This window comes from Elgaria multicarinata, chromosome 4 (genome assembly GCF_023053635.1).
Source record: "Elgaria multicarinata webbii isolate HBS135686 ecotype San Diego chromosome 4, rElgMul1.1.pri, whole genome shotgun sequence".
NCBI lineage: Eukaryota > Metazoa > Chordata > Lepidosauria > Squamata > Anguidae > Elgaria > Elgaria multicarinata.
Window position 1 is genome coordinate 49,553,157 of NC_086174.1, and position 18,891 is coordinate 49,572,047.

Consider the following 18,891-nt stretch of genomic DNA (forward strand, 5'->3'; position numbering starts at 1 on the left):
CTTGACACTGTGAAGTGGAAGTGTGCAATCTTCTCTTATTTGGCACAGACAAGTGCCTCACCCTATTGCAAGTACTTACTTTCTACCCCAATTCCCCATAAAGAGGGCCAAATGCAACCATACATTAGCAGGAGTGCAGCTGGTAACAGTTGCCAAAGCAAACACCATCACAGTGGAAATGAGAAGTTAAGCCCAGCTGTACCTCTATGCGGGAGGGGCTGGGGTTCCGTGGTAAAACACATGTTTTGCGTGCAGAAGTCCCAGCTTCAATCTCTAGCATTCCTGTGCAAGACTGTCAGGTAGCAGAGAATGGTAAAGATCTCCGCTTGAGGTACTGCTGAAAGCCCTGAACATGTTTCTGCTTCTTTGGCTTCCAATGGTCAGATTTTGACTCCCAGCAGCAACACAGACTACAGAGACGTACTTTTAAAATAGTTTATTTCTGGCTTTAAAATATACATCATCAGTTTGAAAATCTCAGAAAAACACATTAGTCGCAGATTAACAGTCTTGAGTTGGGACACTGTAAAATGTGGGTCAGCGAAAGAAGGCAACTCAAGCTCCCCAATAGAATTAATACTGCCAGAGATGAGCAAGATACAAAGGGCTTAAGGTGCAGGACCGCACAAGAGGAAGTCCGGGAGGAAGGCTGCTCCTGAGCTAACACCACCACCCCTCCTCCGCAATTCTCTTGCAGGATTCGCTGCGAGCTACTCCCATGGGAAATAAGTGGCACTGCTCAATTGCATTCAAGAATGGTCCCCTTCCTTCCCTCCCCACCTTTAGCCCAACGAGATTAAAGGCAGACGGGAGATTAGTGTCAATCAACACTGTAGTACCTGGTTCTCATTGTCAGCCTGGTGGCTACAACTGTGTCAGTTTCAGATTGGCTGAAGTGCCGTTGTGCAGTCAGCCACAGAAAGGAGAACTGGGCTCTGATCGGAGTTCTCGCCTTGGTAAGATGTGCTAAAATCAGTTCCATTTAAGCCCCCCCCCCCAAATGGTCATGAGAAGGGCCCAGATTCTACAGGACAGGTTTTATTTCAATCAGCACCGTTTCTGTCCAATACTGACAACATTCAAGGGGCAGCCGGACAACTATCTGTCAGGTGTGCTTTAGGGTGGATTCCTGCATTGAGCAGGGGGTGGGACTCGATGGCCTTATAGGTCCCTTCGAACTCTACTATTCTATGATTCTGCCAAGCAGCCCTATAGCCTTCCTATATCCAGCACCCTTTATCAAGGAAGAGAGAACACTGCACAGCTGGAACAGAAAAACATATTCCGCCCTCTGTAGAGCAGAGGACGTTCCAAGAAATCAACGGCTGCAGCAAGAGAGTGGGTGAGCAGAGCAAGCAATTGCCAGCTGTAGAAGCTGGACCATTAAGGGGTAAGTGTCATGTAGGCTAAAAGAAAGGTGTCCATCTTTAGCACCATTTTATTAGCATAGCTAAACTAAAAATGCTGAGCCCCACTCCAACGCTCGGATGCAGTAGTTAGCAGCTTAATAAAAGGACTGGCCAATAAACAAGAATTTAAACAAGAGCACATCCAGAGTCAGCTATGGCAGGACTGGCCAAGCCTAACACACAGCAGATCCTGGCTAGATCTGGAGAGAGAGAGAGAGAGCAGAGGCCAGCACAAACCCTGTAGCCTACAAGCAGGCAGGCCAATACAATGCAGGCAGCTATGGCAGCCATCCAATGGATACTGAAAAGTTTAGGAAAAGTTGTTGGTCCTGTAGGGTTATGACTGGGGTTTTCTTGGCAGCTTTTGGCTGCTTTGCTGGTGTTTATAAGGGAGAGGTCTCCCAGTGCAGAGGAGGAAGGCTTTAGGTTATTCTGTAGTGGAAGATCATACAGATCTCACTCAAACAAAAGGTGCCGGACAAGGCAATTCTGCCCAGCAGCCTAGTCACTGCCTTGGTTGCACCCACAGACTAGGGCAGGCTATGAAATTAAAATGTGGGAGCTCAAACTTTCAGTGAAAAATTCCTAACACTGTGAACCTTCCCCCCCCCTCCCCAGTTGCGTGTACATGCACACAAAACACAGAAACATACTGCAAAGGAAAAACAAAACAACACTGAACACGCAAAAGACAAACCGAGAAGGGTAGGGGGAATCTCAGACCTCGGATAATCAGACCTTGGAAAGGCACTAGTGTCAATTTGGACCCCAACCCACGTGGGGAATGCCCATCATCAGCCATCTCCAAGGGGGCAAACAAGAACATGCGCCTTCCTTTGCGCCAAGGACAGCCATCAGAGGCAAGCTGGCGCCACTGCTGCGACTTTACCAATAAGAACCTCTTCCTCAGTTTGTGAAGAAACTCTACGGACGGGACACGGACCGTGCTTCTAGATGAGGCATTTATCCAGCCATCGCCCAGCCATATTCATGGACTTTTATGGGGGTCCAGACGACGTCTTCCACGCATAACCCTCCCGTGTTTTCCCACCACTTCTTCTTTTTTCTTACTGCAGAAAATCCGTAAAGGGGGGAAAAGACGGAATAGCTGCACAATGCCTTCCGACTGGTAGCACCAGGAGCCCTCTGCCTGGAAGCACCCTTGGTAACACCAAAGATGAGGAATGAGATGAGTCACTAATTTCAGAGCAGGTTCTCTCTCACCCCACTGCAGATTCTTTGCTCAATTACAAAAGGGGAAACTACCACATCTTAAAAGCCAAAACCTATAAAGTAGAAACGCATACATAGTCTAACATCACCCAAACGTGACACAGACTATCCAGGTGGGAGCTGACATGACAGTTGCAGAGACAGGCGCACACACAACCCAGCCCACTGTGGAAAATAGTCCAGCTCAATTTTGCTGGGTGACTGCAACAGGGAAGCTCTCAGGCCCAGTCTGGCAGAAGGAACACTAGGGTCTCCGCGTCTTGGAGCAACCAGACACCCTTTCGCCAACAAGTACTATCCTTGGCTCATGACTCAGGAGACGAGAAAACTGTAGAGGTGACCTCAGAGCATCGTCCACCCTGTTCACAGCTATACATATCCAAAGTAACTGGGAGAAACAAAAAGAAATCCAGCAAAATAAACGCAACAGAGCTCACACAGCTGGGGATGCCCACCCACGGAAGCTTTCACACCTTCACAGCCTTCACATGGTGGGTTCATGGAAGATGGGGTGGGGGGGGAGGAATAGGGACAGGGTATTCCTATTTTTTGGCACAAGCTGAAAAGGTAGGAATACAGACTTGAGGTGTTCCAGGGGTAACGATGGTATTAGCAGGAATAGGAGGATGAAGGCAGAACTGAGCTTTGAAAGAATGGGAATGAGTGCGAACTGAGATGTGCACCCTAGCACAGAAGTGGCATGCCGGTGTATACCCAAGTGTTTTGTTCTGGTGCTGCAGAAGAGCTGTCTCCTCTCTCTTTACTTGTATTAAAAATGCAATAAATATATAAAAATGGCCTGGAATTCCTGGCAAGGAGTGCCACAATGGCCATCCTTTGAACCTCAGGACTAGAGGTGCAGCCCTTGGAAAGTGGTCGCCTCACTGCACCCGGGCAGCCCAGGCCTACATCTTCCTCCCTACCCTCAATTGAGCAAATTGCCTTGCTCCTGGGCCTGCGTCAGGCTGTCTTTCCGATGGAGATGGTGAACCCCCATTCTCTTGGGGCTGCGATGTGGGCGGCCCGAAGGAGGCTTGCTCTTGCACTCCCTGCTCGGCTCCGAAACGCCCTCTTGGCTGTTCTCCTTATTTCCCTGTAATAGCATTTCCTGCTCCTCAGCTGGGCTCCCAGGCGAGTCTAGGTCCACGTAGTCTTTGTGCTTCTCTGGTGAAGAAGTGGCAGGTTCTGCCGTGCCCTCACTGCCACCCCCTTGCAGCAATTTGCGGGCTTCATCCTGGGAGAAGTCCATCCCGTAGTCGGGGGAGAAGTGGCTCCGGCGGGCCCGGGATTCTGTGCTGTCCGTGTCCACGCTGGAGTCTCGACTCACGGTCCAGCTGCAGCTCTGCACTGACTCCTCGCCATCTGAGTAGGCAGAGGCTGCCCGGCCCAGTTCCTGCATGGAGCGGCTGAAACGTTTCTGGAGCTCCTGGGCCGAGTCACGGCTAAACGACGTACGGTTCACCAGCACTCGCTCTGTGGTGGGGGGAGCCTTTTCCACAAACATCCGCTGCCAGTTAGCCAACAAATCCTCCTCCGAGCTGGCTGAACTCGCAAAAGTGCTGGGAACCTGGGGTGGGCTGCTGAAGGGGCTGCTCTGTGAGGAGCCGTGAGCTCGACTCACCTTGGGCGATGGCTGATAAGAGCAGCTGGAGGCAGAGCGTTGGCTTTCCGAGGCAGGGCTGCTGGGGAGGGTGCGCTGACGGTCACCGCTTTCATCCTCCCCCTGAACCAGACTCAAGGAGATCGCCTGGCGGGTGGCGTAAGTACAATTTGGCAGGGGGCTGTTCTTTGGGATCCTCACCTTGTCCTCAGAGAACTCAATCACCTTGCGCCCCGGGTACATGGGGTGGGGAGGGGGTGGGGTGGGATATGGATTCAGTTTCTCAAAAGCGGGCACCTCGCCAGGTAGGCTCTCCAAGCAGCTCTGTGGCTTGCAGCTCCCATTTTGCTGTCTCGCTCCCTCCGTTACCTCATTTCCAGGCTGTCCTGGGCTTGGACAAGCATCGGGCAACGTTCCACTCATGTCTACATGCACAAAGACATCCTCGGCCATGGAGCAGCTGCCACTGCTGGACTTGGCCGAGTTCAGCACCAGCGACTCTGGCTTCTCCAAGACTCTAGCAATGACTGAGGTGGGCACAACATCAGATGGGGCTAAGGTGTGAGGGGCCTCCTGCCCAGGGCCTGAGGACTCCTGAGTGCTATGCAAGTGCTTGTTGACCATGTCTTGTAGTTCATAGGGAAGCTAAGGAGAAAGGAGAAAGGAAGTTACACTGGAATCAAGATGGCATGTGGAAAACAGCAGAGCTAACAGGGTGAGACTGATGCACAAAGCAGTGGGCTGTATCTAACGGTCGTTCCACAAACTCCAGCAGTGCTAGTGGACTTCCGCCAAATCTTTCAGTTGTGCAAGTGCTTCCACATTACGCTTGTTGTGCAAGGAGTTGCACCGCGTTGTGCAAATGTTTGTTGGATTCTCCTCTTGCGCACAATTTGGAACCTAATTTCCGCTAGTGCAAAGTCATTTATGTTAATGGAATGACACAGTTGGATACTGCCCAAAATGTAGAAGACACTGCTAGCCCACTCCAATCTGCCGGTTCTAACACAGCATGCAAACCATCAACCAGCTGGACATTTAGAAGGTTTCCATTCCTGTCCCAATAACAGAGAAAAACATAGGTTTTCCCTTAGCTTCAGGTCTGACAAACAAGACATGGTTAGAAGAGATGGAGAGAAGCATACACACCAACTTGAGTGCCTTGCTGGTGCATGTTAGGCCAACACTGTGCTATTGATTAGTGGAAAAAATTAGCTGGTGGTTGCATTGAATTGAGTGACCGGCCCCCACTACTAGAATCTGCAGCTCCCAGAAGCATGTAGTAATTATAGGCAACTGCCTTGGCAGCCTGCCCTGGAATAAGAATCAATTGCTGAACTGGTATTTGCTAACTGCAGTGACAGAAGCAGCCTGACACTACCTCCCTAAGACCACCTTAAGTACTTGCATCCAGGGACGATAAAAAGCTGGAGGTGGCACAACTGTGACTGCATCAGAACAGTGAAGACTAGGAGAAGCCACGTTCCCCTTAGAGGAGCAGCTGCAGGATTCTGGTCTGGATGGGGGTAAGTTTCGCAAGATCTTAAACAACATCTCTTCCCCACTGCTTGACATTCTAAAGTGAACAATGAACTTGGAAGAGGAGCAGCCTAGGTACCTGGGTGCCTACTTTACATGTTAAGCTTAAGCAAAGAGCTCAGCCTTGTTTCATGAACACATAGATTGTAGCTCTCAGGCAAAAAGGCTCACAAAACACTCATATCTCTGGTAGAGTATGTGTAGAACATTCATTAGGAAGTTTTACCCTAAAGCCTAACAGAGTTTGAGTATTGCCAATTCCTAAAAGGCTTGAGCCTCTCAAACCTTAGAGATCACCACCTTTTCTGTGTCCCATCACAACCACTAATACGTACCAAGCATGTGCCCCTTAATATCACCATCTATATATTATGTTTGAATGGCAAAAACTTCTCTCTCTCTCTCTCTTTTTTGCTGAAGTCCAAGCTTCAATATTTTCCATGGTCAGTACAAGGGCTAAGTGAGCATGGAAATATTATTTATCAACAATATTCACTTTCTTGTTTTAAAGTTTCTCTCTGGCGTTGAACAGGTTATCCACCTTAAGACTGTGAAATTGGGAGAAATGCAGCTTAAGATAGACATAAATAATCCATTTAAGCTAGAACATTTCAGGGTCTTATAACACAATCGACTAGGTTCAAGTGCAACAGTGAGTCAGAGATCTGGAGAATCCTGACATCGTTTGTGAACGGCATGCTTGTACAAGCTACCTGATAGTTTAGCAACCAGAAGTAGCTAAACAAACCGCAGACACTACGTTTATGGATTGCTTATTGTGACATCTGAACGGGAAACTCTGGCTTATCTTTCCCAAACAAGCCAGAATTATAAGCCAACAACAAATCATGACTTATGACACTGGCTTGTTTGAGGAGAAACAAGTTAAGAGTTCCCGGTTCAGACAGCATGATAAAACCAAGCTGTGGATGGTGAATCCATGATTTGCTTAGTCATTCCCACTTGCAAGAGGAGCCAAATGGAAGTGACTAGCTAATGTGCACCAGTATGCTGCTCAATCCAAATCGGGCCTTAGTCACAGACTAAAGGAGGAATATACTAACATTGCCTAAAGCCTTGCTATCCTATGTATAAAAAGAATAGCTTTCTGAGATGCTCATATGGATAAGAAAAGGGAGAAATAACATTACTTTCACATTCTGTGAACATGATTTTTTTTCAATCTGGCATAAAGGTTATATTAGGCCTTGGCACACAGAGATATTGCCCAAAGTGACCGAAAGAGCAATCTTATGCATGTGTACTCAGAAGCAAATCACACTGAGCTCCATGGAGCTTACTCCTAGGTTGGTGTGCTGCATTCCTAAGCCCCAAAGTTGGCTGACATGCAGTTATAGGGATTAAAACCTAAGAACATCAGCAGAGCCTTGCTGGATCAAGCCAAAGGCCCATCCAGTCCAGCATTCTTGCCCACCTCTCCATTTTGATCGAGGCGGAAAACAACAATAAACAATAAAATACAGCACATAATACTCAATTAAAATGTAATATACATTGTTAAAAACATCCTAAAAAACATTTTTAAAACATCTTAAAATTCTACTGGATAGGCCTGTGACTAATAGCCACAGTGAGGGGCGATGAAAAATTTTCCATTTCTCATAATGGTCTTACGAAAATTCTATGATGAATGGATGCCAACTGCAAATACAATATTAGGCAAGCCTGGCCGTTTCAAAGGTGTAGATAAGTGGTTGTCAGAATATCACACACAGTTGTTTGGGTAGTTAAAATGTATTAGTGTGTCAAGAGTTCTCAGTACATTTGTTTTTTCTTCTTCTTAAATTTAAACAATGTGAGGAAAGTACATACTATTGTCTTTAAAATGTTAAAGTATTCCAGTAAAAATGTTAAAAACAATTATTAAAATTACTTTTTAAAATTATTACTACTAATAATAATGGTGCTATACTTTTGAAATGTTGAGAGGGGGGAAATAACATGCGATGGCCCTAAGATGGGACTACCTACTGCACCACAGAGTGTTGAGAGACCACGTGTCCTTATATATTTGTATATTAATGAACCCTGGAACCCAAGTGCTGCAAATCCTCTGATCTAGCCCAGCTCTTATCATCATCATCATTATTTGCATTTTTATACCGCCCAACAGCCGAAGCTCCCTGGGCGGTTCACAAAAACTAAAACCATTCAAAGTATAAAACAAACAGTATAAAAAGATGATATAAAATACACATTAAAATTGATTAAAAACATACCATACGTGATTAAAACATCTTTAAAACATTTTCTCTCCTCCTGCTTAGAGAAAACGCCCTCAACCTTTGTGAATTAAAAGCGCCTAAAGTAAACAAACTCCTCCATGAAGTTACTAATTCCCCTGTCATATCTCAGTAGCACACCGAAGAGTCATATAGAACTGGTTAGCTGGAACAAAGGGAGGAAAGAGAGAATGCAGCAGGAGGCCTGCAGTTTTCTAAGGTCCTTTCAGGGACCTATCAAACCATCAAGTCTAGTCTGGCAATGACAACCATTCCCCTCCTTCCCACCTGCAGAAATGCAGCTGAGGAGCAATATGAACTAGTCAAGACAACAAGGCATTCCTTGCCTTTTATTGTCCCTATCAGGGCCCTTGCAGAATGAAGGCGAGCAGCTGCTTCTACCTTTTCCATGTGTAGAATGGAAAAGATCCCCAAGACAAGGCCTCTAAAGAATTTAACCAACCCCAACTCCCTTGAGGTTTCTACTCACATCAGCAAACTTGTGGTTCCGAAAGTGAGATTTGTTGCACTTTAGGAGCTGCACTGCCAGGTTACAGTCCTGCCGATACCGTTCCTGCCAAGAGAACACACAGTGATTGGGGGAGTCGCACGCAGAGATGGGGCTCAGGACCTTTTGGTGCTTGAGCCAGAAAATAAAGAAGGCACTCTGGCGATAGAACAAGACATGTGAGATCTTATTGCCCCTTTTATGGTACTGCAGAATCTGCCGCTTGAGACAAGCCCACCCTTCCTAAGCGAGAGGTAGGATCAGTCCTGTTCACATCATCTTCTCTCTTCAATCTTCTCTGCCAGCCCTGTAAAATGAGCTCATTCCCAATGGAAATCCAATCACGTGCTGCCATTGTCACTGCTTCCAGTTCTTTCCTAAAAAGGACCATCAGCAGCCTAAAAGCCAAGGTTTTCTTAAAACACCTTCTCAAATATTTCTTTGTTCTCTTCATCAAGTTAAAGCTTTAGATAACCAACTAAAATCAGCTGGCTGCTGTCCAACTTTGGCAAGTTAGTCCTGATGAAGTTCAATAAAATGGGATGGATATTTCCTGATGCCTGTAGCCTTGCTTACTTTGTCAATGGCCTGGTTCAGACAACACACTAAACCACGCTGCTTAACCACAAAATGGTTAATGGAATGCATACATTCCGTTAACCATTTTGTGTTTAAGCAGCGTGGTTTAGCGTGTTGTCTGAATGGGGCCAATGAGTTATTTTTATATATATATATATATATATATATATATATATATATATATACCTATTTGGGAACTTAGTGCCTTTTAGCCCAAAATATCAAAAGTGTACCTCTTAGTAGTTGGATTTTTAATGGGAGTTATTGTTCGTTAGACTTTAGGCATTGTATATCTGGATTTTATTCATGTACAATTCATATGTATATACTTTGTAACAAAATGTATATAGAACTTTTGTATGCATTTTAGTATGTGGTGTTTTAATTATAGTCATCGCGTGCTCTTTACCATTTTTTGGTTGTTTGTATTTGCAACTCTTGTCCCCATTTTGTTTTGCTTCAAATATTGTGCTTCATAGCATTTTCACTACTCAAATCTCCATAATTAAGTAGAGTAATTATACCCAATCAGCGGATAAGGACCTGTCAGGAGGCAGGGCCTGGTGAATTGTTTGGTAGATCAATAGGGAAAAAATAACTTTGTCTTCCCTCTCTCTCTCTCTCCAGCAAAATATATTCTATTTAATCAACAAAATAACCAATATCAAACAGAAAAAGTACCAAAAGCACAAGTAAAATACCTGACAGGTGGCAACGCTAAAAGACATTTACTCTAGTGGCATGTTGATTAGGCAACCAAATCATTTTCAAATGTCAACTTTCCTTGCAAACCTTCAGCTCTATTACACTGTCCAATTAAGACTTAGGATCAATTATATGCCGCAAGTCTTATCTGGAGACTTCTATTTCCTTGATCCTCAGTGAAGTCGACAAATCCAGTTCTTCACATAGTTTCAACGCCAACTGCCAACATTCATCTCCATTGTTTACGAAGAATGAAAAGCATTCACTCTTTCTCCTACTTTTTCTAGTTGCACTGGATACATGATCCAAAAAAGGATTACTCACATTAAGCTCTTCCAGTTTATTGATGGTTGTTTTGGCATCAAGAAGCTTATTAGTGAGCTCCACAATCTCCCAATCAAGGGTTTTCCGATCCATCTCAGCCTTTTTAATCTGTAGTACAAGAATATCGAGGTGATGAGTCTCACTAGATGACAGCAGACTGACTTTGCTCCTGCCCTATATTCTTCCAAACAAAACCCACACTCCACCCCACCCAACTCCAGAAAATTAACAGCTCCTTCTCCCCCCCCCCCAAAAAAAAAATAAGCAGGGAAGGGAGACGAGGCTCAAACAGCACATGGAGTCAATCACTCTGCATCCATTTGCTTGGAAGACTTACAACACACATTTACTAGTTATGAAAGCAACCTGCACTTTAGGCTTCCCTGGTGCAGCTGCTCTTCATATCTATCTGGCAAAGCAGGCAGTGAACATTGTCCCTTAAGTAGTCAAAGTTTGGACAGCAGGGAAAGTTGTAGCAGAAAGATTGAGAGATGCTCCCCAGTTCTGTTAAGATCTCCTTAGCATATCTCTAACACATCTTTCACATGAGCGTCCTGTAAAAAACGGGTGCTAGCTATAGGATCTATTCACGGAAGGGATGGCAGCAGTAACAACAGAAGTCGTATTCAGCCCTGCTCCCATTTAGTAATATCCTCTTCTGTCCAAACCTTTGCCTATTCAATATGGCAACTGCTAACAACATATATTGCAGTGGTGATGGCAATATATAATCACTTCTCTAATATTTTAGGGGGGGTGTCTAGCAACCTACATGACTCTGCTTGCACCTCACAAGTTGTAAAGTATGCCTTTAAATTTAGCAAATCCCCCCCCCCCATCAGTATTCATTTAGTGAAAGACCAAGTTTCTAGTCCACACAGTTAAAGATTGTAGAGGAGGGCTGAATCTTGGAAATCTGCAGCCACAGTTTCTATCCCATACATTTAAAACAAAGAAAGAATCAAGGTAGATTTCCAATATGTTAGGGTGCCCTCTCACACAGCTTTAGTCTCTTGTACCATGCACCTTAGTTCCCATTCTCCTACCCAACAGGTGGAGAACCTTTTTCGGCTCTAGGGCCAAACTGGCACCCGGCAACCAAGTCAGGAGCCACATGCTGGCAGGGCTTTTGTGCTGCATGGTAGGAATGGGGCTCCCCTCCTGACCAGGCAGCACAGAAGGCAAGCTATCCGGACATGGAGAAAGGGAGCAATCTCTTCCTTCATGTCCAGACTATAATGTTTCTGTGCCCTGAGGAAGGGAGACACACACACACCCTCACCATGTGATCCTTTTTCCCTGCTGCTCTTGCCCTTCCCAAGGGGCGGGGTTTCAGGAAGTGGGGGGGGGAGCTTTGCAGAACTTGGTGGGCCATGGGGGAGGGCCTGGCAGGGCACATATAGCCCAGGAACCCGGAGGTTCCCCACCCTTACCAATCCTTTCTTCCCCCTCCCTGCAGCTATCCCTTGCTCCATAACTTTAAAAATGGGGATGGGAAAGAGTGAGACGTGTTCTGCAGAAGTGTCACATTTGGAAAGCTGAACAGGGTGTGAGCATTTGAAACATATATACAGAACTCTCCTTTAAAAGACTGAATGGCATTTCTGAATTCTGCAAACTGTGTATGTCATCCAAACAAAGCAAAGGTGTTCTTGTTCTGCATAGTTTATTCTACTTCTTCCAGACACAGGGAGGGGAAGAGAGGTCTGTCTATTGGATGTTCTGCCCTGGAACTTCACTAGGCATCTCCCACTTGCTTTCAGACCAGACATGCAGCCCAATCAGAAATTAGTACCCTTGTGTCCAATGGAGCTTTCGCCTAAGTAAGTGCGCATAGGGTTGCAGCCTTTTTAGTATTAAATGTCGGCTCTTTACATGAGATTCTCAGGGTGCTGATTTTGTATTCAATGTGAATTTCTATTCTTGTGAGGAGCAATCAGAGCAGTATAATTCACATAGCCCTGGAAAAGGCACTCATGTCTACTTTTTTTTAATCCCAGTTGCAGAATTTGGGATCTAAGATGAATAGAATCGGAGAATCCTTGCTCCACCGCTTCTCCCGTATCTGTCCTGCATAGGATGGCTCAAGTTTTGATATAAAGACCATCGGTCCAACACTTGCCTCAGTAGCAAATTTCACTAGACTTGCAACAACCGAACCTGTCCTACTTACTAATCCCCACCCCACTGCCATTGCCTTACTATGGGAAGAATGGAAGGCCATGTCCAATGGAGCATGAATGGGCTCAGTGGGTGCAGATACTCTGCAAAAATGATCAGGAATGGAGTGATCAGGAATGAAAGGCCTTGAGTGTGCACATCTCTCCGGAGCTTGTTAATTTGGTCCTTAAGGCTCCTCCTATGAGCTCCAATTAAGGAGACATAATCCAAGATACTAGAGTTAATTTTGTTCTCTAAAAAATACTAGAGCTCTTCTGTTTCTCTGAAACTCAAGAAGGGAATTCAGGGGAGTCCCACAGGGTATGCTCTAACGTTGTGACAAGCCACAATGGTTTGTGAAAGAGTAAAGGCCAGAGTAGCAGAGACCAACATAGCAGCTCAAATACAAATAGGTCATTTGCCTTTAGGCGTCTGTACAGTGTTTGATAACCCACAGAGAGCCCAAGTGATGAGAGGTGGCAAACATGCAAGTGGCAACATGCGAATTATTGGAGCTGCATCCATCTGTCTTCAGAGACAGGAGCGCAGGGATAAAAAGAGAGTCCCGTGTAGCCCTTCACCCCGTGAGTTCTCGTTTACTCCATTCAAAGTGCACTTATTTCTTGGTCTAGACTACGCTACCAGATGGAGCAATGCACACGAGGAACTGTGGACCAGAACAGGTCAACTCCCCCACCCCCACAAGGTTAGCCATTATATTCAAACCCAAGTTGCTGGCTGATTCAGCTTCTGGGACCTCATCAAGGGCAGTGCAAGTGGGGCTGAGTAATGCATGACCAACACTGAAACTGGACAGGCTGAGACATGTGAAGAGAAGAAAGAAAAAACACACAAACGAAAAGACGCAACTGCAAAAATCCAGCTTTGACTGAGAGAGGCCTGAGAGGTGAGCGCACCCAGCGTGGGCCAGCGGCAGCATAGGAAGGAAAAAGAAAGAGAGAGACAGAAAAGAGAGAAAAGAAACAGCCATGAGTGTTATGAATGCACACAATACACAAATGTTGGCTCCGCTCTGATAGCCCACAACCCATAACCAACCTCCCCACTCAGGTCCTGCAAGAAGCAGCATAGGACACCTCCAGCACTCTTCTAAAAAGCTGATGCAAGACAAAGCTACATGTAGCTGCACTGCAGAAGGACCCAGGCTCTGTTGCAGACAACACAGAAGATCCAGAAGGCAAGCCCCACTGTTGCCAACTCTATGCTGCGGTTCTATCCCAAATCCTGGCTCACTAAGTTCTGGTGTTACTACACAGCAATGAGTCCGCCTATTAGAGAGTTTGGCCCCCTTGCTCTTCCCATTATAAACTCAGCAGGTCAGTTACCAAGGCGTGCAGCTTCTCCTCCAAATCCTGATTGGTCCTCTGTGAAGCTGTGTAACTGTTCTGCAACCTAGAGACAGACACAAGAGCAACCAGTTTATTGATGAGCCACAAAAGTCTCTGCAGTATGGAAGTTAGGTGTGAAATACAGACTGAGACGGTGTGAGTGGACAAGCCCAACAGGCCGAAGGTGATAGAAAGTGATCCCAGCCAAAGCCTAGTAGGAGCAGAAGGGCTGAAGGAATCAGAGAGGTTTCAAAGAAGGGTCCCAAACCTATATCCAGGGGAAGAGAAAGGTTTGCCAGCTAGAGTCAAATCCCCGCATCCCCTTTTTCATCTCTTTCACCCCTCCCCACTTGTGAAGTGCTTTATAATAATGATTGCATTAATTTTCACAAAGATGTTATCACCAATAATCACTTAATCAATTTTCACAACAAACTTGTCACCATTATGCTGGTTTCTATACTGAGGATCTATGACTTGCTTATGCCTACTCAGAAATGAGAAGCTGAGCTCAGTTTGAACCCAGGTCCAATTCTAGCTAGTGGACCATAAGGGCTACCTGGGATGAGGAGAAACGAATCCCCTGAATTTCCACCATGAGGCCACCATGTCAACACCTTGCTCGATACTATCAACTGCAATTAATTAGAATAAAACTTGATGAGCCTAGTAAGCCTCAGGGATGAAACTAACTTCTTGGCTAATTTTAGGCTCAGGAACAAAACAGACATAACAAGTCGGTTTTCAGATTGTGGCATGCAGCGGTGATAAAAGGTTAATACATCAGTCCTGGGTAATATTAAACCAGCCAGTCACAGCATGAAAAATGTGTAAGAAAACATTCTGGCTCTGTAGGTGTTCTGTTTTCTGTTTTGCTCCCGGTCCCACCCACCACCACCACTTAAGACCCATTCATACAACATAATTTCCTAAGCTTTGTATGACTGGTGAAGAGGTGCTTTGGACGATCACAAGAGCAAAGGAAGCCATCATGGCTACTCCCCACCCCCACCCCGCCCGTGTGCCTGCCCCGCGTGCTCTCGTTGTTTGCATAATTACCCGTGCTCCAGCACAAGTTGGCATCTCATCCGAATCTGGCACACAGCATGGCGAGGAGGCTTTGGACCCACCATAGAACCCACGACTTGCAGTCGGGGTCGTGGGGTGGATACGAAGCCACCTCCCATGCCACGGGTGTGGCTGGAGCGCAGGTAATTATGCAAATGATAGGGTTGGGAGGAGTGCACTCAGCACGTACACGGGCGCGGGGAGAAGCTACGACGGCTTCTTTTACCCTCATGGTTGTTCAAAAAACACACACACCCCATTGTATAAAGGGCTCAATACACATTTAATGCTTCCCCCAACAACCCTTGAAATGGCAATCCCAGGTACATCTGAGATAGTTAGGAGAAAATGTGTACCTCTGCCCAACTGGCTTGCTTTCCTCCTCCCCAATCCTCCAAACCATGCCTTAAAGTTCTTAAAGTTGACATACCTACGGAATTTGTCCTTAAATTTTTCTAGTTCTTCACGATTCTGGCCCAACTCCATCTCCAGATAGTCTTGACCAGACTCCAACTCCCTCTCCATTGCCTCCATTTTGTTGGTGACATAGGCCAGGCGCCGGCGCAGCTCCTCATTCTCATGCTGCAACAATCTAAGGCAAGCACAGCAGCAACAACATCAACAATATGTGCACACAGGTCTGTGCCTCACTTTTGTACCATAAGAGATGACCTTCATTACCTTCACAGTTCAGCATCAAAGTGGCAAAAGTAGTGAAGATATATTCCATGTGAGATGAAAAGACTTCTGTAGAATGTGACTAGTTATGCATAAACCTCAGGATGAGTTTACTCATCCTTCCCGCCACCCCAGGCAGAATGCAACAGAAGATATGAAGTAACTGTAATCCGTCCATAATTTATATTTTTATAAATGCATAGATGAACTACGAATGCAGTTTCATTTTTATGCAAGTTCAGGTTTCCAACAGAACAAATGTCTTGTTTGCAACCTCCATTTCACAAAACAGGAGCACCTTTATAAAGTGGAAAACCCAAAGCAATTTCAAACCAACTGTTGAGTATAAATACCCTACGTCCCCTAAATGCTCTAAAGGTCTTCGTGTCAGATAAGGAAGTACTATACATTTCACAACAGGAAGCATCTCTGGTATCATGCAGCCTGAGGTCAGCAGTGCAGCACCCATGGGCGCCAGTACACCTGTGCACATCTCCCTTGACTCCCATTCCAGGTACTCAACCTTTCCATTTTGCAGGGGAGGGAGATTTTCTGATTGGCTGGAAGTACTTCAAAGTGACGCTCTGGGCTCCAGCTGCTGCTATTTTCATTTTCCCACAATGTTGCTGGGCCCCTTGTGGGACCAGAGGCATTCTTAGGAAATTAAGATGGTAATTTGGCTGCAGCTAAGGCTCTGATCTGTAGAACATCCATCCCCACCCGCCATAGCAGCCATTTTTTGAATGGGCAAACCCCATAGCAGCCGTTTGGTGACCATGCCCATTATACGCTCTCAAACTTCCAAACCCACCAGGCCAAAAATATTTGAGACCGCCGCTAGATTCTCCCAGTACATTCAAGCTCCAGGAGAAGAACCTTACAGAGAGTCCTGTACGCCTGGGGAAAAGGGAATTAGCAGAGCTCAGGGCTGACATGAAATAGGCAGAGTTCTGGAGGTCAAGAACAATATGCAGGAGCAGCCTGTTTGTGGAGAAGAGCCTTCTGAGTCTCATCCTGCTAGATTATGCTTATGAAAAGCAAGCCCTTTTGAGCACCGGCATGAACACACAAGAATATTTGCTTTGGAAAGGAAAAGAGTATTCCTCAACTGATCCTACTGCTATAAGAGCAGAGACAGAAAGCTTTATTCTCAGCAGCAGGCCACCCATCCATGCCAACAGCTCCTTCTCATTTTACACTCTCTGGATCAAATGCAGCAGCCCGATGGCATTATGCTGCTCAGATGTCTTCCACTGGTAGTTGAAACTCACTCAATAATGTATGTGCTGCCATGAAAATCAAGCAAGGCTCCATGGAGGAGAATTTGTCAGCATCAACCCATCTAAACAGCAGTATCTTCTGCAAATATTTGACCCATTGAACTTTCACAGATAGCATCATGTTTATCTGTGAACGCTGTATGGGTCAAATATTTGCAGACGATAGTGCTGTTTCGTTAACAAAGAACAAGCCAAATAGAATGGTTGAATATTTGGGAGCAAATGCATGGGTAGGGCAACATAGCCTTCCTCTGTCAGTGCTTCTGAAGCCATTATGTGAAGGTTGGTCACAACTTCCTGCATAGACTCACTGGCTTAGAAAATGGGTCAGTTCTCCTATATGAGTATTGAAGGCAGGGCGGAGGTGAGTTGATGCTGACAAATTCTCCTCTATGCAGCCTTGCTTGATTTTCATGGCAGCACATACATTATTGAGTGAGTTTCAACTACCAGTGGAAGACATCTGAGCTGCATAACCCCATCTGGCTGCTGCATTAAGAAAAAAGTAAGATTAAACACTACAACTTGGTCTCTGCCTAACTGTCAGTGCCCAAGGCAGCTATAACAGTTCTGTGACTGTCACTTCAGCCAACGCGTCATCTGGTGCGCAAGAGCAAACTCGGGTAAAGTTATCCATTAGATCTGGTGTAGGCAACTTGCGGCCTTTCAGATGGTTTGGCTTACAATTACCATCATCCCTCACCATTAGTTATGCTGGCTAGGACTGATGGGAATTGTAGGCCAAAACATCCGGAGGGCCACAAGCTCCCCAGCCCTACATTAGATCCTTTTTGATAGGTGTTAGAGTGGAAGGGAAAGCCACCATGCCACATCAGAGAATGAGCACAAATGCAATCACCTGGAAAACAGAAGATGTGCAAAACAAAAGGAGAACAAGAAAGAACCAGGATACTTACTTCATCCTTTCTGCATCGGTCAAGGGCTCCTGCAAAAGAAGGAAAACAGAAGTAGAAATCTCATTAAAATATTGTCATCTTTTCGGCACCAGGTTAAGACTCTCCTCTACTCCCAGGCATTTGACAGCATACAATGAAGCATTTGAGTTTGTTTGTTTGTTTTTATCAGGTCCTGGTAGTTTTATTGTTGTTTTGAAACTGTTTTGAATTTGTTAATGTTAAAGGTTTTATATTATGCTTTTTCATGCCATGAACTGCCCAGAGAGCTTTGGCTTTGGGGCAGTATAGAATAGGAATCAATTAATGAAATATGGACAAGTTTCTGGAGTACCAAATTGAAATATTCTAGTACCAGAGGGAAATCACCACAACGGCCCTTCATTCTCACACAAAGAGCTCTGGTCAAACCACATCCCACAATTCTCAGGGACTGTCTCCATTAGGGAAAAAAGGGTTTGCTTGGAACCTACAGTCATAGGAAGGGTGGCTGGGATTAAGATTAAATTCTGCATTAAACCAGCCTAAACTCCATCGATCACAAAACAGATTTAGTACAGCTCAGTACAGTGATTATTTTGCAAGCAGATCCCAAGACTTGCTTTATCTTTCATTACAGAACAAGCTGACACAGACCAACCCTACCATTTATTTCGCTCCTTTCTGCTGACCGTGAGCATCTGCTTCACCATCGACATATCACTATGATGTTTAAAAAGGTCAGAAAATCCTGTATTGTGCTATAACCTACTCTACATTGCTCTGGAAGCTGTATCGGTGAAGCACTAAATGTGTGAGACCATCACCAACAATTTAGAACATTCCTTACCAATTCCCTCTGCACAGGTAGTCGCTTCAAGTTAAGTATTTTTATTTATTTATTACATTTTTATTCTGCCATTCATCGAAGGAGCTCAGAGAAGCACACTTGTTCTCCACCACCTGATTTTATCCTCAAAACAATCCTTTGAAGTAGGTTAGACTAAGAGAGAGAGAATTAGTGGCCCAAGATCATCCTGTAAGCTTCATGACTTTAATGGGAATTTGAACCCCAGTTTTCTCAGTCCAAGTTGAACACATCATATTGGCTTAAGATCCCTATACAAGGCTGCCTCAGAATGCTGCCTTCAGGTTTTGGGGCACCCTTGAGCAAAAAAACACAGCCTTCACAATGGACCCACCTCCTCGCCATCATGGTCACCAATTATCGCTGCTGCTCCTTTTCCTTGTTGCCGCTATTAGCTTATTTGCCAGGAGCTAGCAGGTCTCATTTCCACCACTGTTTGCTTACTCACCTCTCTA

At 45.4% G+C, this 18,891-nt stretch overlaps 1 protein-coding gene across 4 annotated transcripts in view; it reads right to left on the reverse strand.

Annotated features, from left to right (window-relative positions):
* Nucleotides 1–421: 421 nt before the first annotated feature.
* Nucleotides 422–18,891, reverse strand: part of TJAP1 (tight junction associated protein 1) — a 54,460-nt gene continuing 35,990 nt past the window's right edge. For all 4 annotated transcript variants that reach the window (XM_063124245.1, XM_063124246.1, XM_063124247.1 and 1 more), the window contains 6 exons: nucleotides 17,593–17,621; nucleotides 15,148–15,309; nucleotides 13,647–13,713; nucleotides 10,141–10,248; nucleotides 8,515–8,598; nucleotides 422–4,887 (listed from right to left, as the gene is read on the reverse strand). In XM_063124245.1, the coding sequence (XP_062980315.1) occupies nucleotides 3,568–4,887; nucleotides 8,515–8,598; nucleotides 10,141–10,248; nucleotides 13,647–13,713; nucleotides 15,148–15,309; nucleotides 17,593–17,621 (1,770 nt within the window). In that variant the 3' untranslated portion in view covers nucleotides 422–3,567. The remainder of the gene's footprint in view (nucleotides 4,888–8,514; nucleotides 8,599–10,140; nucleotides 10,249–13,646; nucleotides 13,714–15,147; nucleotides 15,310–17,592; nucleotides 17,622–18,891) is intronic.